The 25663-nt window shown below is 40.5% G+C and overlaps 1 protein-coding gene across 3 annotated transcripts in view; it reads right to left on the reverse strand.

The window, feature by feature from the left end:
- CTNNB1 (catenin beta 1) overlaps positions 1 to 25663 on the reverse strand; it is a 38033-nt gene that overhangs the window by 12029 nt on the left and 341 nt on the right. For all 3 annotated transcript variants that reach the window (XM_051852657.3, XM_051852656.3, XM_089306523.1), the window contains exons 2-4: positions 1321 to 1382; positions 654 to 881; positions 73 to 326 (exon numbers count right to left, since the gene is read on the reverse strand). In XM_051852657.3, the coding sequence (XP_051708617.1) occupies positions 73 to 326; positions 654 to 881; positions 1321 to 1333 (495 nt within the window). In that variant the 5' untranslated portion in view covers positions 1334 to 1382. The remainder of the gene's footprint in view (positions 1 to 72; positions 327 to 653; positions 882 to 1320; positions 1383 to 25663) is intronic.

Consider the following 25663-nt stretch of genomic DNA (forward strand, 5'->3'; position numbering starts at 1 on the left):
GGGAGCCATTTTGAAACAGCTCTCTACAGGTTCCTTCAAAGTGACTCAGAAGCTAGCCATGGCACTGCTTACCTGATCCTCGTCATTGAGCAGTTTTGTCAGTTCTGGGATTGCACGTGTGGCAAGTTCTGCATCATCTTGATAGTTAATCAAGTTGACAACTGCGTGTTTCAGCATTTGGGAAGGCTCGGCCAGACGCTGAACATTAGTAGGATGGGCAGCATCAAACTGTGTCGATGGGATCTGCATACCCTCATCTAATGTCTCAGGGAACATGGCAGCTCGTACCCTCTGAGCTCGAGTCATTGCATACTGCCCATCAATATCTAGGAAAGAGAAAGTCAACATTTACTATCCACGGTTCGGAATTCACTGAAGAGTGTGCTATCCAGAAAGGAAAGGTGACATCCATGACTTGTCACTCAGCATCAGTTGGTCTAATATAAGGGTAAGTGGAGTCAGAGAAGGCAAGGAATTCCAACACTCCCTTCTCTTCCCCACCCACACTACCTTTGATAAGAATTGCAAATTCTCGGGGCCAGCATTGTGGCACAGCAGGTAAAGCCACAACAGGTTAAAGCTGAGTCTTTTTTTAACAAAAATAAATTCTCAAGCCTGCATTCTGACTTTTAATAAGGCAGTAACATTCTTACCAGCTACTTGTTCTTGAGTGAAGGACTGAGAAAAGCCCTGCTCCCACTCATACAGGACTTGGGAGGTATCCACATCCTCTTCCTCGGGATTGCCTTTGCCACTCAGAGAAGGGGCTGTGGTGGTGGCACCAGAATGGATTCCAGAGTCCAGGTAAGACTGCTGCTGCCAGTGACTAACAGCTGCTTTTCTGTCTGGCTCCATGGCCATGTCCAACTCCATCAAATCAGCTGTAAAAACCAAACAGTATTAACAATCAGTACGCTGAAAATGTTACCTTAATTTAAAAAAAAATCATGATATAACCCATTGAAATATTTTTAGAAATAAAGTCAAATCTGAAAGACAGCAAAGAAAGCAGAATGATAAGCCAGGATCAGCTCAGTGGCGAAACACCTATGCCCTCAGGGGGAGCACCTACCAGTTACTCACTGAATCAGTGAAGAATGGTACTGCACCCAGGCTCCAGACGCAGTCATCCAGACTAGATTCCTGCTGGTGGCTTGTTTACTATTTCACCAAGCCATTAGGAGGAGTGAGCAGAAAATGGAGCAAAAGGTAGCCTGACAAGTAAGCAGGGAGAGAGGAAAGCAGGGGGATCTGAGCCAGGCTGGGTTCATGGCAAAGAAGCAGAGCCTCAATTCAGCAACCAAGATTTAGGACACAAACCTTGAGTAGCCATTGTCCACGGAGGGTTTTCAAAACAGTTGTATAGCAAACGTCAAGTTACCCTAAAAAAGAGTTAATCGAAAGTTATTAGGATTTAAACTTAACCAGATTTTAACATAAGTCACTGGGATGCCTGCTAGATATCATGGACCATGCCCTAAAAAACACTAAAACCTCTTTCACCACATGATACATGTGCAACAGACCTAGGATCTCCTCACTGCCGAGTATCTAAGTCCAAGTTCCTCCTGGACACACACCTCTTTTCTCAGTAAAGTATAAACGACGGCTAGTCAGGATGGTGATGAGAAAGCACGAGAACTCTAATGCTGAAAGCAGGGAGAAAAAAGCCTATGCAAAAATCAACCTCTCAGAATTCCTGAGGGTCTCTTCTTTTTTAACCTCACTGAAAACGTCAAAGATTCCCCTTTGGACAGTAGAGGTCCAATGGGATTTTAAAAACACTACATTTTCATTAAACAAGTCAGCTGTTTTCTAATTTAACACAGGTAACCGAATATACCTTTATAAAGCAGATTTTGGTGAACAGATCAAAACAGTGAATTTTAGAGTTTTTACAAATAAAACTACTTTTCTAATAAAGTCTGCAACATAAAAGCATGTTTGCTAGTGAAGGTTTTCTAATTTCAAATTTATAGTAATTTGATTACAAGTATCAACACACATCTTACCAATGAAGATATTATTTTGATCAATATAAAAATTTCACATAAAAAAAAATCGTAGCATTTGTTAAAGCCCTGGTCTGCAATACCCGCATCCCACATGAGCGCCAGTTCAAGTCCTGGCTGCTCCACTTTTGATCCAGCTCTCTGCTATGGCCTGGGAAAGCAATACAAGATGGCCCAAGTCCTTGGCTTCAGATCGGCGCAGCTCTGGCCATTGTGGCCATCTGGGGAGTGAACCAGCAGATGGAAGACACTCTCTCTCTCTGCCTCTGACTAACTCTGCCTTTCAAATAAATAAATCTTAATAAAAACAACACTAGATTTTCATGATTACAAAAACCATCTGACACATAAAGCTGACAAGAGTTGTGCTGTTTCAAAATCTAGTAGAAACAATTTATGTATACAACAAAATGAATGACCAAGAACACCAAAGAATCTTTTAAGATAATGTACTAAAAGCAGGATTGCATGTTTAATGTAACAAATTTAACAGGACTGTGGTGGAATGCAGACATCCCAATTTTTAAATGAATATTCTTCAATCAATCAAGCAATCTGCAACCGGAACTCTGAATAACACTACTCTGGAAGGCATCCAGGCTCTCTGTCCACTGATACATTTTAACTTGTATCTTTTGCCTAACCTTGTTACTGGCTATTTTACCACTCTTCCAGAAAAATGGACTTCCTCATTGTTTTCTGCCAAAGGGGAGCCAAAGGAGCTCCCCATCCTAGAGCTCCATCAAGGTGTCATTTGAGGAGAACCTTCATCATCAAAGAAAAAACTTCAAGAAAATAAAAAAAAAAAAAAACAACACAACTGACTCCACACAAAGAACTTAAAAAAAAGAAGGTAAAGGTAAAAAGAGAAACAGCATTTTAATTTAGTACCCTCATAAAGATTGCAGAAAAAAATTAAAATTAAAAGGCTAACGTTGAGAAAATCTACAGCAGAAGGGGAAAGACAAAATAAAAAGAGAAGGAACAAGAGGACTGGTCCAGAGGATCAACGCACCAGGTAGCAAGCATTTCAGAAGGAATTATGAGAAACAAAAACGGGGAAAAGCTACTATCAATCAAGATGGGTAGGGGCGAGAGTGCCTAGAAATTACAAAATACCAAGTATTCCAAGATGCAGGGGATCACTAACTCAGACTACATCAGAAAACTTCTGAATGCTGCAATCGCCATGAGGTAATGTGCTGACAAAGAGAGAATGCTGGGAGATGGGCAACTTCTCATATTTTTCTATCCAGTCTACTGAGGTGGTGAACACAATGTGTCCTGTATTTTCACCTTTGTGGCTATGCAAGCATAGACTCTGGGAACCCAACCCAGGTCTCTAATAGGTGGCCGGAACCTAAGCACTTGTGCCACCACCTGCCCTCTCAGGGTCTGCATTAGCACTAGGAAGCTGGAATCACAGTGGAGCTGTGACTCAAAATCAGGCACTCTAATATGGGATGTGGGTGTGCCGAGTGGCGTCTTCTGCTATGCTCAACTCTTGTCTTTCCATCTGCAATTCCTGACTTTAAATCCTGTAACTATTTTCTGTCAGTCATTAATGTGAAAATATCTGATAACAACTAATAAATTTCACAGGAACATTATTTTTTTCATCCCTGTCTCTCTCAGAACAAAATTATCATTACCTTAGTTTTCAAAAAGTTTGAGTATTATTAACTGGTAATAATTTTGCTACAAAGAAAGAAAGCAGATCCATTATATAAAACCATAGTTCATACTGACAGTTTGTGCTAACAATTCACGCTTCCAAGCATCTGCACTAGAAGAGCAAAGCCAATTAATATTTTCTTCTGTTTTAAAATTTAAAAAATGCTACTTTATGTCTGGAGTATGACAAACCTTTAGTATCTTTGGGGATTAAAAATAAAAGGTCTTAGTAAGATTATTCTTTAAACCTAGAAACATCTGCATGTGTATCTGAATTAACTTCACTGATAATACAAAATTCAGCTTCCTCCGTTCTTGCTGTCTTAGCACTTTTTGCTCAACACTAACATTTTAAGTCATAACCCACTCTAGTTTCCCTTCTGCTTTTCAGTTGTGTGTCTGGAGAAAAATTTTTTCAAATGGCCAATAAGACACAGCCATCAAGTGACTCTTGCTCCTCCACAACATGTACACAATGGCTATTAGAAATACCAAGTGTCTTTGTGGCTAGGAAATATTAGAAGGTTCCCCAAATGACCTTTTCCTTCCCTCATAAGCGTCTTCCTTATGCCAGTCATTAATATATGTTTGGTATAAAATTAATTTCCTGTCATTTCCATAATAAAGGTATACCATAAAGTTAACACCTTGGCATATTGAGGGTATGTCACATAGTTCATGGTAAACAGCGCTGTGTTTATTTGGGTGCAAAAAGTTTTGAAATCATACTGGCTCTTCAGGAAAAAGTTTTAATTTACCTTTTCACTCCAAGAAAAATTATGAAAAGCAGACACTTTTTCTGCAACCGATACTAATGTAAGCAAAGATTAACATTTCAAAACACATCTATCTCAAAGTGCAGTGAATAGGCATTATCTATGTTGGCACATTTTTACAGCTTCCAAAATACAGTTTAACCAATTAAGTAAAAAACAAAAAAAAAACCAAAACCAAACAAAAAACAATGCCTTATACTGTTTATGTAATGAAAGTACAGAAAAAATACATAACTTCTCAGCAGTGTGGGAGGGGCGTATGAGCAACAAGGGGACTAGGAAAGCAACATTTTTATTAAAGAAAGCTTCAACTTTACAGCAATTTCCAAAAAAACCCAAAAAATACAGCAAAATTACGTTTGTTAATTAAGGTGACGAATATATGGCCATTTTCTTACATTATTTCCTATACATTGAAGAGCAAAAACAACATGAAAACAAAAGCTACATGTCAGCATGCCAGATAAAATAAAGCCCAAATAAGACTTTAAAACAGGAATACCTTTGACTTTAGTCTTTTAAAGTAATTAAAATGGAGCTATACAAAGACATTAATATTTTCTGTACACTTTGGGTACATCAACTTGTGAAGGTAACAGTCACATAGCTTGAAAAGGCTAAAAATGTCTGTATTAGAAGGCTAAAGATGGCAGCTGTGTGGGAGAATCTGTTTCTAATGTCTCAGAACTGAAGATTGTTTCAACTTCACAAAAATCACTAAATTCTTTCAAACTTTAGTACAATAACATTTTAAGATACTTTTACACATGTCTGGAGTGAATTTTACCCTCTACTAAGGTGAACAGAAAACTGTTTACATTTTTAATAGAAGTGGGCATTATGATTATGTACAAAAACTATTTTCCAATACACAAACAGAAGAGTCCCAAAAATATAACAAAAGTCATTCATAATACCAACAATAAAAACAAGGAATATAAGACAAAGTAAATGGTTAAATATATCCTGTCCTTGCCTACATATTTTTGTGTTGGGGCCGGCACTGTGGTGTAGTGGGGTAACGCTGTAGCTTGCAGTTCCGGCATCCCATCGGTGTGCCAGTTCAGACAGGTGCTCCACTTCTGACCCAGCTCTCTGCTACAGCCTGGGAAAGCAACAGAACATGGCCCAAATGCTTGGGCCCCAGCATCCACATGGGAACCCAGAGGAAGCTCCTGACTGCTGGCTTCGGATTGGCTCAGCTCCAGCTGTTGCAGCTATGTGGGGACTGAGCCAGTGGATCGAAGATCTCGCTCTCTCTTACTCTCTGTAACTGACTTTCAAATAAATCAATCTCTAAAAACAAAAAAACAAAAACATCTGTGTTGTATAAACATGTCTGTTTTCTCTCACTTGTTTATAAATTCAATGTATACCCCTTTAGGACTGAAAGATTATTCTCAGGTTCATCTGGAATGAAAGTGTGAGCAGAAAAAAATTCTGAACTATGAGAAGGGATTAGTTCCATCAGATACCAAGATAACATTATAAATCAACTGTCACACTGATTATCACATTATTAGGATAGAAAAGGATAAAAGACTACATGTATAATGTAGAAAACTACATGTATAATGTGGCAATTTCCTAAGCATAAAAAGATACTTCCAGGCTGGCGCGGCGGTTCACTTGGCTAATCCTCCACCTACAGCACCAGTACCCCAGGTTCTAGTCCCAGCTGGGGCGCTGGGTTCTGTCCTGGTTGCTCCTCTTCCAGTCCAGCTCTCTGCTGTGGCCCATGAAGGCAGTGGAGGATGCAAATGCTTGGGCCCTACACCCACACAGGAGACCAGGAGGAAGCACCTGGCTCCTGGCTTCAGATTGGCGTAATGCGCCGGCCGTAATGGCCACTTGGGGGGTGAACCAACAGAAAAAGGAAGACCTTTCTCTCTAACTGCCTGTCAAAAAATCCAAAGATCAGTGAGAGAGCTGGATTACTTTATAAATATTATTAGGAGAGAAACAAGCTTCTTGTTCTTTTTTTACAATATCTTCCATCTCCTGCTCGGCTCTCCGAATGCCTAAAACAACTACAGGTGGGCCACAGTGAAGCCAGGGGCTCCATTCGGGATTCCCACGTGGTGGCAGGAATCCAAGTACTTGGGCCATCATCCACTGCCTTCAAATGCATTAGCGGGAAGCAGAGGCAAGACTCAACGTCAGGTACTCGGATATGGGATGCAGGCATCCCAAGTGGCGGCTTAATCCACTGCACCACAGTTAAGCCACCCTGGGCTTCCTATTCTAAAAGACATACTTTGTTTTATTTAACTACATTAAAATTGAACCTACACATTAAAATTTTTTAACAATTTATACATTTACGGGCTATAGTATGGCATCACAAAATCTGTATTGATTAAATCAGGGCGATCAAGATTTCCCCTTTGATGTTATAATTGATACTTGGGGCTCCTTTCTTGTGTATCTGTTCATAAAATATATAGCAGGTTGTTGCGAACTACTGTCACCCAACTATGCCGTGTAAGACTATTAACTAATTCCCTCAAATATCTGCATGCAAGAAATCACTTTCTGACACTAAATTTAGGTAAACAGAGAAATAAAACTGATTAGGAAGTCCACTTAATGTAAACATGAGCTGAAAACACTGAAACCAAAAATGCCAAGTGTTTGTTTGTGTTTGTGTGTACACATGGGCAGTCACTTCAAAATTCATGGAAATACAAGTCAAATCAATTTCTTCTAGTGCAAATAAATTTGAAATCCATGCACAATTTTTTAATAATATGCATTCTCTATGAACTTTTTGAAGACCGCTTATGTGTGTATCTGTGTCGGGGTTGGGGGGAGGTACTTCAAAAAGTTCATGGGAGTTAAGATGACAGTTAGGGCTCACTCATGCCATTACAGGAGAAGCTGAGTTCAAGTTCTGCTCCAGATTCCAACTTCCTCCTGCTAACGCACACCCTGGGAGGCAGTAATGACTGGCTCAAGCAGTGAGGCAACTGACACCCATACTGAAGACCTGGTTGGGTATGTGGCTCCCAGATTTGGCCTGGCCTTGCCAGGACCAGCAGTTTTAAGCACTTAAGGTTTTGAAGCAGCAGATGGGAGCTCTCTGCCTCTCAAAACATTTTTGAAAGTTTCTGGAAAAATGGAATTAAAAGATGTGTATGTGATACAAAAATTTTGAAAGCCATGATTTTCCCACATACTATGCATTTTTATAAATTTAAGCAATACCTTATATGTGTGGATTCTGAAAAACTTTTGCACCAAAATAGTTACCTTTTGATTCCACTTCCATGTTCTTTTTGAAGACCATGTGTGTGTGTGTGTGTGTGTGTGTGTGTGTTTCAAATGCTCACATGTGTGTATAAATTTAATTCTGGGACAAAGCACCACATATAAAGTGATTCAAAAAAAGACATACTGGAATACATGAGGCATGATTAAAGGTTAACATCCATAGCACATAAAGAACTGGACAAAAAGAGTCACTAAAAACAAACCTGTACTGCAAAGAAAGTGCAAGACTCAGTATTTCGAAAAATTTTAAGTGAGCAATTGATACCCACAAAAGACATTTAGATCCATTTACTTTTTGCTTCTCAGACTGCTAAAGACTGAAGAAACTGATAATACACTCTGATGATTAGAATACCATTAAAGTGGCACAAACTTTTTGGAGGATAAGCCAACATTATCCATTAAATATAATAAACACTCTTTGACTTAAACGTTCCATTTTTATAAGAAATGTATTCTGTGGGAATATTTACAGAGCATGCCACGAGGTCAGAGAAAAAGCTGGAAATTAACCAAATGCCCCTTACAAAATACTGACTAAAAAATAATTTAACCATTAAATGGAATAAAAATTCATTTACAAATAAATTTAAGCATTTTTTGTTACTGGCATTGCAGTAACAATGAATAAAAGTTAGGGTAATACACCTAGTAACATTACACTTTACTGACTGGGATTTAATCAAAAATAAGACAGCAGTGAGAACTGGTATGAAGAAAATGAAGAAGGTGAGAAGTGGGATGAGAGGGTTGGTCAGGGAAGGCCTCTCAAAGTTCGAGGTATCTGAGCAGAGAGGAAGGAGCCAGGTTAAGATGGGGCAGAAAACAAGCATAAAGGCAGAAAAAGTTTAGTGTGGTGAAGGTATTAAAATGTCACCAATCTAACTAGAAGACAAGAACCATCAAGAGAAGAGGGGAACAAATCAGCAAGACCATAAAATAAAACCCCAAGTGTACTGGGAAGCCAACGATGTAACAGGATCTGTGATGTAGGCTTTTCAAAAGTTTACTCAGCTATGTGGAAGTTGGCAGGGGGGAGACTCTTAGAGGCAAACACTAAGTAGGTACACCAGTGTGGTGTTTGCTGTAGTGGTCCAAGGCGAAATGGGGTGGTAGACTACTATACAGCAATTAAAAGGAATGAAAATGGTTTTTACAAAAAAAAAAAAAATGTTCCACATGTATCAACTACATGGAAGCATTTGTATGCCCTTCTGCAAACACAGAACCAAATGTACAGAATAATATGTTATCAGAAATGCCATTTTTCCAAGAAGGTATCTTCCAGCATTAGCCCTACTAGGTCAGCCAAACACTGAAATACAGCACTTAGGAATACATATATTCTAAGCAAAAAAGCTCAACTGTCACTAAAATAGGACTATGCAAAAGCAACGTAGAAACCAGCACCAGAGTTGTGGCATAATCAGTAAAACCACCACCTACCATGCCAGTATCCAATATGGGTGCCAGTTTGTGTCCCAGCTGCTCCACTACTGATCCAGCTCCCTGTTAATGGCCTAGGAAAAGCAGCAGCAGATGGTCCAAGTGTTCAGACCCTTACCAGCCATGTAGGAGACCCAGGTAAAGCTCCCAACTCTGGCCTGGCCCAGTCCCAGCTATTCTGGCCATCTGAGGAGTGAACCACCAGATGGAAGATGTCTCTCGTCCTCTCACTCTTTCAAAATAAATCTTAAAAAAAAAAAAAAGAAAAAAAAAAAAAGGAAACTACTCAGCCAACTCTTTTGCCTCAAGGCAAACGCAACTTACTAAAAATAAAATAAGTGGCATATTTTCTAAAGCAAAGATATGGAAATTATCAGACTTTTTTATATATTCAGGCAAATATTTTACTTACTTCAAAGAAATTTCCTATTTTTAATAATTTAATGATACTGCTATTTTCATTCTAGTGCTGGGTTTCTGATTCAATTATATCAAGTATTCTTTAGCGGTGTGATTTTAAGATACAGCTTTGTGATATCTGTTCAATACCCAGTTCTTCCCTTGATGAACATTTAACAAGGTAGCACAATTAAAATCTCAGCAATTTTGGTTTTGAGCCTGATATGGTTATCTCACAGTCTTCCAAACAAACTCATGAAGTAGGCATTATACCGCAAATTATCAGAGAGAAAACTGACAAGCAATACAGTTAAAATTCAATCTAATGTTACTTTCCATCCAACCCCAAAGTTAAATAAAACTGGTATCAATGCTTGATAGAAATATAAGAAAAAGATTTCTTAGGCTATTTTTAGGTTATGTGGTTTCATACATAATACTAAAGAACTACATTCTTTCAACAGTAATCACAGCCAAAATGTTTTTTTAATATTCCCAAGATTTGAATCATTATATACTCCATACATTGACTATGTACCTAGCTATATAACACTAGATATGATAACTAAGTCAAGATTTTATTTTTAAATGTTACTCTCCACATTCAGACAACAGGCAGAATTAGTGGCAGGAACTTAATGACCTTCAAAAGCAATTTATTGTACTGCTTTAGGTCCCAAAATGCCAACTTTCCTCTTTTCTACTTTTTACTAGTTTTCTCCGCCACTATACCAGCACACTGACCTTTATGAAAATAAAAGCCGCTCATTACAAATGAACTGTAGGAAGGCTGCGATTATGCCTTTAGCTCCTGTTTCCAAAGTGGTTAGCATACACTAATCTCTTAAACATTTGATGGACTGAATATGCCAATAAAAATGCTAGGAAGTTGGGGCCAGTGCTGGGCAGTAGCAGGTGAAGCTGCTGCTGCAATGCTGGCATCTGGGCTGCTCCTCTTCTGATCCAGCTCTCTGCTATGGCCTGGGAAAGCAGTAAAGGATGGCCCAAGCCCAAGCCCTTTGGCCCCTGCACCTGTGTGGGAGACCAGGAAGAAGCTCCTGGTGCCCGGCTTTGCATTCTCTCTCCTCATTAACTCTTTCAAATAAATAAATAAATCTTAAAAAAAAATGCTAGAATGTTGACACAGAAAATATAATACAGAGACTTGATAGTCAACAATAATATATAACTCTATAAAGATTTCTTCAATGCTTTCAGTACGGTGAAGGATTTATTTGTGAAAAATGCCTATCATCTAGCACAGGAGTCGGCAAACTTTTCCTGTAAAGCACCAGATACTAGGCACTTTGGGTTCTGTGGGCTCTAAGCTCTCTGCAGCAACTACTCAAGTCTGTGCCTGCAGTATGAAAGCAGCCACGGTCGACATTTACACTAAGGAGCAGGGCAGGGTTCCATTTAAGCTTCACTCATGGAAACCAAGATTTGAATTTCATGTAATTCTCAAGTGCTGTGAAATATTGCCCTTTTTTTGATTTATTTCCAGCCATTTAAAAATCTTTGGTTCACAGGACACACGAAAAAAGATCTCGGGCAACAGTTTGCCAACCCCTCATTTATTTAATACATATTTTCACTGAGAACAAAGGCAAGCAAACTTACATTTTAATTAAGTGTAAATGTGAAGACTAGTAACAGGAAAAAGTGTGTTCATAGATTACTAAGATATGTCACACAAAGTTTCTTTCTGTATCTTCAAAATAGCTTGTGTGAAAACCATACCAGACCAAATGATATAGGAAGGCCATATCAAGACAGTTTATTTGGAAACACACTTCAGACCATTAAGAGCAGCATGTGCTGTATTTTCCCTATGGCAATCTACAAGCAGGAACCAAAGTTCCCTTATATTGGTAACTATAACCTTCCAATTTTTTTTTTTTTTTTTTTTTTTTTTTTTACCAAATACGTTGTTAATAAGACAAACCTGGAACACCTAAAAATACCGATGACAAGGAGGTCCTCTAGCAAAGAGGCTGCTGTAGGGCCCTGGTATTGAATTTATTTAGATGCTGATGCTACAATACCCCCATCCACTAGCAAAGGCTACAGATGTACACAAATTATTTGATCCAAACTCTCAAAGTAAACCTAAGAAATAACCCTAATAAAACACAAAAACCTGGACTCTATAGAGTAACTCTGCCATCAACTCCTTGAGAACTATCTACTTATTAAGCCACCACACCAGATTCTCATCTTCAGCAGTCTTCTGTCCCCAACCCCTGGTGTCACACCTGTTATGTTTCTAAAAAGCACATTTTGCTGCCTTTCACAGTTTTACCACAATAGGTCTCATAATTATGAGGCTCCCTTATATTTAGGAAGGGAAGAGTATTACAGAAATAAAATGAGCTAGAAAGCTTTTATTTTCAAAATGGGACTGCTTTTTGTTATTTCAACAAAGGATTTCAAGGAACAGTTCCTAATCTTTGTTCTATTATGAGTTCAAAAATAAACTCATGAGTCATAACCTGGATCTATACATGAATGTTCCACATATATATAAATTTTGCTTTCTCAATTTATCAAATTGTGATGTTAATCAAAAAGGATTTTTGTTTTTGTCCTCAAGAAAGCTTTTCCTTGACTCCTTATTTACTCCGATTTCAGGACATAGCAACACTAACAGCATAAATGCAACGTATAAATCTCATTTACTCAGCAAATATTTATGCACCAGGGACACTCCAGGAACTGTTAAAAGATCGAGTATACAGGAGTAATTAAAACAAGCATAACCCTCACATTCTTGAGACAGACAAAGGATGACAGTTACAAACAGTAACAATTCGTGAGTAACAAGTGTGAGGGGAGTGGAAGGATGCAAGCACAAGAGGGGAATGTCCCAGGAATGAGTTGTGAGACGCTTGGGATGATGCTGTGGCACAGTGGGTTAGGCCATTTGTGACACTGGCATCCCCTAAGGGAGTGCTGATTCAGGCCCACGTTACTTTGCTTCCAGTCCAGCTTACTCCCAATGTGCCTGGGAAGGCAGCAGATGATGGCACAAGTGCTTGGACCCCTAGCACCCATGAGGAAGACATGGATGGGAGCTTCAGACTCTCTTGCCTTTGGCCTAGCCCAATGCTTATGACATTTTGGGAGTGAACCAGCGTTCCTCTTGTCATGATGTCTTTCAAATAAATCAATCTTAAAAACAAGAGTTACCAGTGACTTCTTGAGGGTAGAGGGTAACCTTCAAACAGACCTGAAGGATGCAAAAGAGCCAGCACCCAAGGAACAAAGCAGGACCATTCAGTAAACTGGAAATAACACGCACAAAAGCCCAGAGCTATCAGAGTATACGATCATCTTGTAAGAACTGAACCTTGAGATCACAGTTTGATTACAGAAGGAAAGGGTGAAGATGAAGAAATGAAGCTGAAAACAGCCAAGTCATGTAGGGTTCTCTAGCCTTTAGCAAAGAAGGTGTTTTCTATTCAAAGTGCCACCAGGAGTCATAAAGGTTACTGGCAGTTGAATATTAAGATAAACCGTTTAAGTCTTTAAAAGCTAATCCTGGCTGTAATTCAAAATCTGGAAGGAAGAAGGAAGAGGGGAAACCAGTAGAACAGCTACAGCAAAAGTCCAAGTGACAGATGGTGGTGGCAAAGGGAACAGTACTCGGGACAAGTAGTAGCTAGAAGAAAGAAATACACTGAAACAACTGGCACTACTGATGGAAATGGATATAGCAGATGAGAGAAATTAAGTAGGTAAAAGGAATTCAAGTTGACTCAAGCATCTGGCTTGAACAATCATTTTGTGATACTAAGTCTAGTAGTGCCACAACAGAAAAACGACTTTCTAAAATTGCATAGGAAAAGAGAGGAGGAGGCAGAGTGGGCAGGAGGAAGAAAGGGCGGGAAGAATCACTATGTTCCTAAACTGTATATATGAAGCACATGAAATTTGTACACCTTAATTAAAAAAAAAAAACCTGCATTTTGTCCATGTGGACATTCACAATTAAGTTAGTGTTAAAAATGTGTCGCCTTCAGTCACAGCCACATCTCAAGTGCTCAACAGCCACACAGAGCAACTAAAAATACTGGACAGCACAGATCTGGAACACACCACCACATAAAGTTCTACTGGAGAGTGCTCATCTAGAAATGTTAGGAACTGCACTAAATGCTGAGTGGTGCAGGAAGACTAAAGCTTTTTCAAAATGATCCATTTGGTTCATCAGCTTGAGTGTCCAGACATGAATTCAGCAAGAGTACATCCCCTGGAATAACGCAGGCAGAACACAGACTGGAATGGGAGTGAAACATGGAAATCATGCACACACAATACTTTGTGAAAGGGAGCAGAACAGCAAATGAGGCACTAACTGAAGCCAAACAAAAGTTGGGCCATTCTGGAACATCATGCAACAAACCTTTATTAAGCACCTGAAGTTTCAGAAACTATTCAGAGTTCAAAGAACACAAAGACCCAGAAAGCGGAAAAGAATGAGGAATCCAGTGTTACTTCAGAGTATAATTTAGTATCACAAACCAAATAAATAAATATCACTATAGGATAAAGTGAAAGTGGCTGAACAAGGAAGATCTCAATGTGGAAGTGATAGGACACGAATGCTTGATCAGTTTAAGGAAAAACAAAGATTGAAGAGAAATGAGAGAAGAAATCATAGCAGGGGATGAAAGGCATGGTCCAGACACATACGGGCTTGGGCTTTTACTCAACAATGGTAAGCTTTAGGAGGTTTCTGAACAGAATAATTATATGACCTAATGCTTTAAACAGGATTACTCTTGCCACTGTGCTGAGAACAGATTAATAAAGGGAAGGGGACAAAGGTATAAGCAGGGAGAACAGTTAGAAGGACTTCATAATAATCCAGCAGAATATGAAGATGCTTTAGTCATGGAGAAAAATGGCTAGATTATGGATAGTTTTTGGAGGCAGGGCAAAAGAATTTGCAGAGAAAATCTGGAGTATTAGAGAAAAACGAACCAAGAACAGCAAGGTTTTAAGGTTGGATAACTAGGAAGATACAGCTGCATTTATGAAGGACTAGGAGAAGCAGTGTAGGGAAAAACTGGCATCAGTTTTAGATATATTAAGTTGGAGAAGTTTCTGAGACATTCAAGATGCTGAAAAACAGCTGGATATGGCAACCTAGAAATCAGGAGAGAAACCCAGGACAGGTTATAAATTTGGAAGGCATTAGCAAGCAGATGTAATAACATCTATTTAAAGCTGGATGGTGAGTATGTGCAACATAAAAGGAAAGATTCAATGCCTAAACCTACAGCTATTCCAACAGAGAAGCTGAAGCGGAAAAGGCAAGGAAGGAACCCTACTGGAAGACATAAGGGCCTAAGAGATAAGTAAAAAAGCATTTTAAACAACAGTGGCAATCATGTCAACATCGTGTTTACTGGCAGGGGCTCAAAGAAAAGGGAAGACAAGGCATTTATAAGCAATTATTTTAAGGTATTTTGCCATAAAGAAGCAGAGTCTGGGGTGGTGGGTCAAAGGAGAAACAGTTGAGGAGAAAATATCTTTTTTATTGGGATAAATAACAGCACACCTGCACATTCATGGGTAAAGCCAGTAAAGACCCAGGAATCAATGCAGCAAACGCAGAGAGAATGCCAGAGGAATACTGTTGAGCACAAGAAAGGACGGGAGTTGGTCTATCAATGATCTGGACCGCCTGATCATGGAACATTACAGGTCAGCTACAGCTAGGTGAAGGAGGGCTCAGCCCACCATGGGAGCTTGTGTGAGTTTTTTTTCAACTGTTCAACATTTTTAGTGAAAACAGAAAGCAAGGACATTAGAGTGAGGACCAGGAAGGAGGTACTGGAGGTTTGACAGAGGGAAAAGTATCAAACAATCATAAAGGAGAATGAACCAGTAACAGACTAGGGAATCACTGGGACAGACGCCAGGGCTGCATAACAGTACTTATAAAGTCCGTAGGGAAAAAGACTTAAGAGATGAACTTATTTTGGTGCAAAAAAAAAATTGAAATGCAATGCTTTTTTTTTTTTTTTTTGACAGGCAGAGTGGACAGTGAGAGAGAGAGACAGAGAGAAAGGTCTTCCTTTTGCCGTTGGTTCACCCTCCAATGGCCGCCGCAGCCAGCGCGCTGCAGCCAGCGCACCGCACTGATCCAATGGCAGGAGCCAGGTACTTCTCCTGGTCTCCCATGGGGTGCAGGGCCCAAACACTTGGGCCATCCTCCACTGCACTCCCTGGCCACAGCAGAGAGCTGGCCTGGAAGAGAGGCAACCGGGACAGAATCCGGCACCCTGACCGGGACTAGAACCTGGTGTACCAGCGCCGCAAGGCGGAGGATTAGCCTAGTGAGCCACGGCGCCGGCCCGAAATGCATGCTTTTTCATACTGTGCATTACCCACAAAGTTTTTGAAGACACCTCCTCTCCCCTGTACAAAAAGTGATTGTGATTCACCATGAAATTTCAGCTGGGCAGAAGGGAACATCAGGGCAGGGACAAGTAGGACTGCAGACTCCAAAGGAGCAGAAGGGACCTGGAAATATTACCAGAGAAATGAGAGAACAGGAAGGTTAAATGAGGACACAGGTACTATGTAAAAGGTATTCTAGGATACATACAGGACAATACGAATGTATGTGTGAATTACAGTGAGAAATAAGATCACTGGAGGAAAGGAAATCAGGGAAATAAAAGTCCAGGGTCCTGGAAGCCTCACTATCACTGATAACATTGATATTCTGCATCAGAGTTACCCCAAGTGCCAGTACACACACCCTGAAGAGTTTCTGCTAGACTGCAAATGAACACACTGCTTCCTTCAAAAAAGTCGTCTTACAAACTAAAGTAGCTACCAAACCGTAAACTAAAGTGACACAGGTGATTTACGTTTTGGCATAAATTTAAAATCATACTGGCAACAAACAGTTCACACCCAGACAGCATTCTGAGCAGCCCCACTCTACATGGTACTCACATCACTAACAATTAATCAGAGTAAATAAAGCAGACAGTGGGTCAGGAACCCACTCTAAGAGTTCAAGGAAAGAGGGGAATGACCAGGAAGGCTGGCAGATAGCTGAAATAAAGAGGAGCAGTGGGGGTAAAATTTAATGGGATGAATCAAGGCCTGGAGCTTAGGAAAAGAATCTTCAAGAAGCACCCATGAAGAGCCAAGACGACATTTAGTCTACTTCTCTGTTCATGTTTAAGGTATGCACCACTTGAAAGAGCTACAAGGGAATCAGCATTACCAGGGGAGGGGCTATTTTACAGTTACAACTATGAAGAGAAGGAAACATTCATAGAACAATCTCAGAATATGAAGGATTGGCTGATGACTATGCAAGCAAGATACAACCAAAGTAACAAAAGCTCAGACACAAAATAACAAATAACACTAATAAAAATAACACTAATGTAACAATTAAGCAAAATGCTAGAAAAATGACAAACTAAATTTACCAACCTATTTAAAGAATGCTATGTCAGCATTATGTTTCTTAAAAAAGTCAACTTTCTACTCTTGTATCTAAATAAACTACAGTTATACAATACCTTACTGGACATTGCTACATTTTCCCCAGTGGTTCAGAAAGGAATTTAAGTGTCTACTTGGGCTCTTTCCTATACAGCAGAACGGAACTCCACTTGGAAACCTCCATAAATAGCTAGATTGAAAAAATATTTCCAAGAATCCCTTGTTCCTAATACATGTGGCATCCATCTAGTACAGTATATACAAAACTTCAAAGATGGATACACTACACTCTTACCCCAAAACCAATTAATTATACTTTGGGAGAAAAAAGTACAGTTCATAAAGACTGTTACAGCTCTGAAATTAGTTTATCCTATACTAAGGGAAAATTTGGAGCAGTATGCAACAATTTTCTTTTATATATATATATATAGAGAGAGAGAGACAGGCAGAGTTGGACAGTAAGAGAGAGAGACAGAGAGAAAGGTCTTCCTTTTTCCATTGGTTCACCCCTCAAGTGGCCACTACAGCTGTCTCATTTGCGCTGATCCAAAGTCAGGAGCCAAGTGCTTCTTCCTGGTCTCCTATGCGGGTGCAGGGCCCAAGGACCTGGGCCATCCTCCACTGCACTCCTGGGTCACAGCAGAGAGCTGGACTGGAAGAGGGGCAACCGGGACAGAATCCAGCGCCCCAACTGGGACTAGAACCCGGGGTGCCAGTGCCGCAGAGGATTAGCCTAGTGAGCCGCGGTGCCGGCCAACAATTGTCTTTCAGTACAGCAAATTAGTAAAAATGTTTAAGGTATTCTTTTTTAAACAGTTTATTTCAGAATAGTTTCACAGATTTACAAAACAAAAACTGGCTAACAAAATGTGTTGTATATATGTACACATATACAACCGTTATTTTTGTTATCATAAAATCCTATTAATAAAAGCTTATTGGCCGGCGCTGCGGCTCACTAGGCTAATCCTCCGCCTTGTGGCGCCGGCACACCGGGTTCTAGTCCCAGTCGGGGCACTGGATTCTGTCCCGGTTGCCCCTCTTCCAGGCCAGCTCTCTGCTGTGGCCAGGGAGTGCAGTGGAGGATGGCCCAAGTGTTTGGGCCCTGCACCCCATGGGAGACCAGTATAAGTACCTGGCTCCTGCCTTTGGATCAGTGCGGTGTGCCGGCCACAACATGCCAGCCGTGGCGGCCACTGGAGGGTGAACCAACGGCAAAGGAAGACCTTTCTCTCTGTCTCTCACTGTCCACTCTGCCTGTCAAAAAAAAAAAAAAAAAAAAAAAAAAAAAGGCTTATTAAACTGTTACCCTCAGCTTTTTTGCACACATTACTTTGAACTCAGACTTACCAGAATTTAAGATAATGTTTATTAGTCAGAGATAAGCTCTGTATACCATGAAGACAAATGAACTTGAAAGATACTAAGTAGGTTAAAAATCTCCTCCCCCATTTAAAAACTAGTTGTTTAACATATTTGTTATAAATAAGGTAAAAAGAAAACATCAATCCCACAACATGGGAATTAGTAAATCGCAAGTTAAAACCATGGGAACACTAGCAAAAAAATGTACAAGATGGAAATAGAGGGAGAATACGGTTAAGTATTATGAAGCACTTTCACTCCAACATCACCTAGTTGGTTCAAGCTCTTCACACTGTCACGGGCAGAGTGGGTGGTGGGGGGGAGCCTTTTCCCAAATTGCAGAGACCAGAGGTAGGAAACTTCCGGAATATTACAAAAGAAACTTCATAGCAGCTCTATGAAGAGTTACATGAGACTGTGGGAGTGCAGTGCTGCTGGGATTAATGTTTTATGAAAGGCTCACTCTTTTAGCACTATTTTAGAATGATATTGTCTAAAACCAATGTCAGCATATGATTTGCATTTTCAGTTCAGTCATAGTTTATCCTTTAAACAACGGAGTTTGAATAATAAATAAATTACTAACTCTGGAAATAAACTTCACTAGAAGTAATATTTAACCAAAATCCAATTGCTGCATAAATTTATACTGACCAAAAAGCAATGACATTAAATAAGCATATTCAATTAATTTTTAATTGTCTACAGTTCGTTTTTAAGTTTTCAAGCTGGTCTAATAACAATAGTTTAGCTCAGAAATGCAGACTTTCGCTGAAAACCAGGACATGATTTAAAGACCTCAGTAAATTTGAGGCTGGTATGAATTGTGTACACACATAAAGATGGTTTAGCATTTTAAGTGATTAATGGATTAAGCTTTGAGACTTCCTTTTAAAATATTTTAAAGAACTACATTTAAAGTAGTTAAGTAGGGGCCACTGCTGTGGCATAGCAGGTTAAGCCAGCACCTATATCGCCAGAATCCCATATGGGCACTAGGTTGGGTCCTGGCTAATGCACCTGGGAAGGCAGTGCAGGATGGTCCAAGTGTTTGGGCCCATGCCACTCATGTGGAAGACCTGGATGAAGTTCCTGGCTTCAGCCTGGCTCAGCCCAGCCCTGGCCGTTGTGGCCATTTGGGGAGTGAACCAGCAGATGGAAATCTGTCTCTCCCTTTAACTTTGCTTTTCAAATATATAAATAAATCTTACCACCAAAAAAAAAAAAAAGTTTAGTAAGTAAATTATTTCTCCCCCTTTTCCTTGAACCAAGCCATTTTAATTCGGTACCTTAAAAGTGTGGATTTTGCTGAGTTTACAAACAAGTTAGTAATATAAATATTACTTTTAAGTTCTCCATCTATAATCAACTGATGCCAAGATATTTCCTGAGTACTTAAAAACAAAACTAGTAGTTATCTGTTAAATTATATAAATTCACAGAATAATTTCATAAATCATTATAAAGAACAAAAACTGCACTTGAAATGATACAATAGTTACAAACTGGTAATATCCTGCCTATAGATGTATTTAATTTGTGCTGAACAGTGTCTTTTAAGTTTCATTGGCCAACATGTGCAAGAGGTATAGGCTGAAGTGAATGTTTTGCGTATCCTGGCGGGCAGGGATGATCTTGCAACATGAATACACATACACACACACATACATACATACACACACACCCCGGCTGCGGCTTATGTCTGGCTGCTCAGCTGGGACATGTGTTCTCCCATTTGTGGCAGTCCACAGGGTCCCAGTTACCTTACACTTGGCCTGATCCTGGAAGCCATATGAATAGCCATTTCCACCATGTAACAAGACCAGTTCTGTATGACTTGTGAAAGCAATCTTGTTGGGGCGGGTGCTGTGGCATAGTGGGCTAAGCCTTCCTTGAGGCACCAGCACCCCATATGGGTACCAGTTCATGTCCCAGCTGCTTCTCTTCTGATCCAGCTCTCTGCTATGGCCGGGGAGGCAGAAGATGTCCCAAGTCCTTTGTCCCCTGTACCCACGTGGGAGACCTTGAAGAAGGTCCTGGGAGATGGGCCCAGCTCTGGCTGTTGCAGCCATTTAGGGAGTGAAACAGCAGATGGAAGACCTCTCTGTTTCTCCCTCCAACTCTGCCACTCAAATAAAATCTTTAAAAAAAAAAAAAAAAAAACTAATTTAGTCCTACACTTTTAACATCAAGCTGTTATATGCTATAAGGCAAATGGCCAATTTCAAGAGATAAGTTCCTAGCAGAAATTTTTTTTTCATTAAGTTGTATGAATGTAATCTTTAAAAGAATTTACAAATCTATTCTCACTTCTCATAAAACCTTCAAAAATTGGAACAGAAGTTTACAAAAAAAAGTGTTACAAATACTAAGCACCAACTTGGACAACACTAATTCCAAAAATTATCTTTCATAGAGGAATAGTCCATTCTGACACTAACCATTTATACCATTAGTTAAGGCATTCTGTCCTTTTTTGTTTAAAACATAATTAGAAATGACAACAAACATCTCAAATAGTCAAAAGTCCTATCAATATTTCCACAAAACCATACTAAACATCAAGAGCAAAGTGGAGCAATCAGTGAAACCATCAGTTTCCTTACAAAGTAACATTTTCATTTCATTCTAAATAGATACCAGGGAAACAGAAAAAAATTTTTTTAATTTTAAATTCTGGGAGCCAGCACTGTGGCATAGCACGTTAAGCCATCGGTTTGTGTCCCAGCTGCTCCTCTTCCAATCCAGCTCTCTGCCATGGCCTGCGAACAGCAGGGGAAGATGGCCCCAATGCCTGCGCCCCCACACCTAAATGAAAGACCAGAAAAAGCTCTCAGAGCCTGGTTTCGGAAAGGACCAGCTCCAGCTGTTGCGACCATTTGGGGAGTGAACCAGTGGATCGAAGATCTTTCTTTCTCCTTCTGTAATTCTAACTCTCAAATAAATCTGTAATTCTAACTCTCAAATAAAACCTTTGAAAAAATTTAAATTCTGAGAATTCTTCATGAACTGACCATTTTACTTCCAAAAGTCTAGATAAGTCATTCCTGCTACTAATTAAACTGATTTGAAACAAGCATTTCAGAAATTAATGTTATTAGCAGAAACACTAAAAACATTAACATTGCGAGCCTACCATAAAATCTTTACTGAAAAATTTAAAGATCAAAGCATTGTTATACTGGACTACAGCCCAAAACCCTGTACAAATGACACCCCACAGTCACAAGGATATTATATTTTAGTTCATGCAAACGGACTCAACTAGCTTTGTTTCCATCTAGTTCCTAATAGAAACTAGTTGAGTCTTTATTGTTTTACTGTGGGACTTCACAGAAATTGACAATTCACACACCATCATCAGTTTTTTCTGAGATTCTTCGTTTCTTTCATCAATTTGGCTAAACATTGTGATCTTTTATCTGCTCAAGTAAGTATGAGTCTTTGGTTTATCGTTATATTTAGGCAGGACTAAACAGACCTAAATAAAACTTCATAATTCAACTTTGATTTTTAATCCTGCAAATACTGGTTCAGTTGACATTTTTTTTAAAGCCAGCCTTTTAATTAGTATTGATATGAATAAATTATTCTTGATTTTGAAAGGTTCTTGATTTCTCAGCAGAACTATTCATAAATATATACCAACACAAACTTGCTGGAATTAACATAAAAAATAAATCACAAGAATAATGCTATATCCACTGGAGGGCACTCAATATGACCAAAGCATGAAAACACACTCATTTTGCTGCTTCAGGTTTGAAGGAGACTTAGGGAATGAGGGATGTCTCCTAAGAGACATGCCCACAATTAACAAGCTCAAAAAAGTGTTTAAGCCCTAAAAATGGGTCCTTAATTCAACTGACTGTTCTCTTTTAAAAGCTTCTTTTTCCTTAAGGAGGAAAGAGATTATGTGCATACTTCAAGAACAGCAGGATTCAGTCCTCAACAGAGGAAACTAGGTTTCAGAGTGAGTCAATTCAGTCCTACCTGAAACATTAAAGAGACTTTAAGTAAACAGGAAATAAAGAACTTTCTCCTGAGGTTAAGTAGTGAAAAACTACAGGGGTTAATTCCAACTTTTCCAAACCACGAAAAGTAACATTTTCCTTTTTGCAAAACTTGTCAAGTATGTATTTTAACCTGTTAGCCTAGTTATCCATCACACAAATGAACAAAACAGTACACCAACAACAGTCTGTTAAAACAAGGGTAACTAAGGCCCCCACCATCTGCAGTGCCTGCATCCCATATGCCCGCTGCTTTGAGCCACTTCCGATCCAGCTCTCTGCTATGGCCTGGGAAAGCAGAAGACGGCCCAAGACCTTGGTGGCCCCTGCACCCACGGGGGAGACCTGGAAGAAACTCTTGGCCCCTGGCTTCTGATGGGCCCAGCTCCGGCCTTTGTGGCCATCTGGGGAGTGAACCAGCGGATCGAAGACGGATCTCTCTGCCTCTGTCTCTCTGTACCTTTGCCTTTCAAAATAAAATACATCTAAAAAAAAAAAAAAAAGTGGGAGGACTTGATTCTGCCAAGATATCTTCTCCATGAAGCTGCAACAGGCAATAGCTACATGCTTTGAATAAATCAGAAAAAGATTCTGGTCTATGTTTACTATTTACTTTCCTGGTATAAAAACGTTTTCAGTCAAGCTGTTTCAACAATAGATACCATAGTTCCAATAAATAGAGGCCTACAAGAAAACAACCAAGTTAATACAAGCAATGTTTTCAAAAACAATCACAAACCAGCATGTACCACTACCAGTGAGTTACAATACCCCCCCCCCCTTTAACATCAGAAGTCTATCCAGATATAAAAGCTTTCATCCTTCTTGCCCTGGCTTAGCAGTCAAGCATGTCTCTGACCCCATTCAGAGTATAAACTTTTTACCACCTACTCAACTACAATTATTATCACCAACTAGTAGACTATGACAGGGAAACAAAATCACCTTATAACAAATGTATTGTTTCATTTGAACAGACTTAAACAGCCAGTTCTAATTTCACTACCTTTAACCATAAATGAATGATAATCAAACTCTCTATACCCCTAGTTTTAACAATAACAACATGCTCCTTCTCTCTGCCTCTCCTAACTGGAACAAAAATGCTACCTGCAGTTTTTCTATGTACCATATTTTCAATCACCCTTAGAAAAATTTCCTCCTCTCGATCTTTTTCCATTTTGGCAGTGGGGTTACAAAAACAAGCATACAGGCCTTCATTTGTGACAATTTCAATGCCAGCCATTACTAGGTCAATTCAGTTTGATAAATTTTAATAATGGAATATATTTTTATACTTAATCTTGAAAGACATCAGATGCCAATGGGTTTTTTAAAAAAGTTTTGACACTGGAACACTACTAAATGCTTTATTTTTTTTTTCCTAGCCTTTTTTTTTTTAAGTTGGTTTTTCCTAAAAGCTGTTTTAAATGATTGCTTTGGTCTATGGGAGGCTCTCAGGCCTAGGACGCCACAGGACTCTAAGCTACAGGCAATACTAAGCTTTCTAGGGCAGTTTTTCAATTCCTTCTCAAGGACTTCAGACTGAATGGTCTCCGCATTCCCTTAATCCTGGAGAACAGACTTCTGCAAGTTTTTCAAGTTACTGTTGTGATCACTTCAGGGCCTTGTCTTTGTGCTTGGCCTTCAGAACAAAGATTAGGTCAAAGTAATGAATACTGGGTGCAAATTAATCACATTTTGTCTTGTATGAAAGGACAACTTCCAATAAACCATAAGGGAATTTTCTTCTTCTACCTGAGATTTTTGAGAATTTAAAAGTAAAATGAAAGTAGCTTTAATCCAAACAAAACACCTCCAAAATAGTCAGTGATTCCAACAAACAGTAAACAGCAGCATAATGTAGGTAACACTCCGGGCTCGATGTAATATTTACTAGACATGAAGACAAGTTAACAGGAAGCCAACGAAGGGTACTGACGGTTCACCAAGTGGCAAGTAAATAATGGAATGGCTTTCTAAATTCCAGACAAAATACTTTACAACTTAGCGATCTGAAAAACATCGGCCTAGACGTCATCAAAGGAAACGCAGCCGTCTCTTCAAGTTGCTGTCTAGTCTGAGCCACCATTATTCACGATACAAAGCTCTCAGTTCACTAAAACCACTCCTCGATTTCCTTTCGCCGACCTCTGCATACCAGCAGCCCAGTCTCCCTTCATTCACCGCGCACAAACTCAGGGGGAGGGGAGACCACAGATGTCTGGAAGACACAAAGTAGGAGACAATGCCCCCTCCAGCAAGGAAACGACTACACCCCGCGCCCCAGCTCGGCAGATCCAGAAGCCGGCGACGGGAACCGAACTTCCTTGAGAGTCGGGTTCAAAGTCCTCTCCCCGCACTAAACACCGAAAACAAGTTACAATGCTTGGATTCTCGTCTGTCCCATTTCGTGGGGGAGGAAAAAAAAATTCGCTCCGCTGAAAAGAAAACGTGCTCTAAAAAGGGGAGAGGGGAATCAACTTCAGCTGCCACACAACTATTGGATTAAATTATTCCCACGATCGAGAAGTCTCCAGGCAGCCGGAGGCTGGAGCCTGCGGGCCGCTCGGGGACCAAGAGCCGGTCCCCGTCGTCCCCTCCCCTACGGTCCTGGGGTCTCAAGCCCCACGGCCACAAACCCAGAGCGCTCCACGCCGCCCCCACTCGCCTGCACGCACGAGAAAACCTCGGTGCACGACGCACACTTCACAGGTGCACACCCTACTGACGCATCGCGCCGGCTGCACGGAGAGTTTAGTTACTCTGAGGCTTAAAGTTGTTTCGATTCGAACTCACATAGGCAGGGTTGTTAACAATATATCCTTAGTCGTCTGTTAGACGCAGAGAGGAAACCCGCCAACTCCACCGGCTCCCATTCCCCGCCGCAGAACAGCACCTGGGGGTGGCGTCCCGGCCTCCGGCGTCCCGAACCCCCAAACTCGCCGCCGGGCTGCGAAGGCGGAGCCCCCCGGCCGCTCCCCGCCCCCCACCCCGGCGCATCCCGAGGCGCAGGGTCCCTCCCCCAAACTCGGCCGCCGCCGGAGCCCGGGACGGAAACCGCCGCCTCCCACCCCCACCCCGCCGCCGGTCATCCGGGCTCCTGGACGCGCCCCCGCGGCGCCCCCTCCCCGCCCGCGGCGCCCCCCGGGGCCCCCCGAGGGGCAGCGCGGCCGGAACCTGGGCCCGGCCGCCGCCCTCCGCGCCCTGGACGCCGCCCGCC

Source organism: Oryctolagus cuniculus, chromosome 10 (genome assembly GCF_051225735.1).
Source record: "Oryctolagus cuniculus isolate XC-2025 breed Fujian yellow rabbit chromosome 10, ASM5122573v1, whole genome shotgun sequence".
NCBI lineage: Eukaryota > Metazoa > Chordata > Mammalia > Lagomorpha > Leporidae > Oryctolagus > Oryctolagus cuniculus.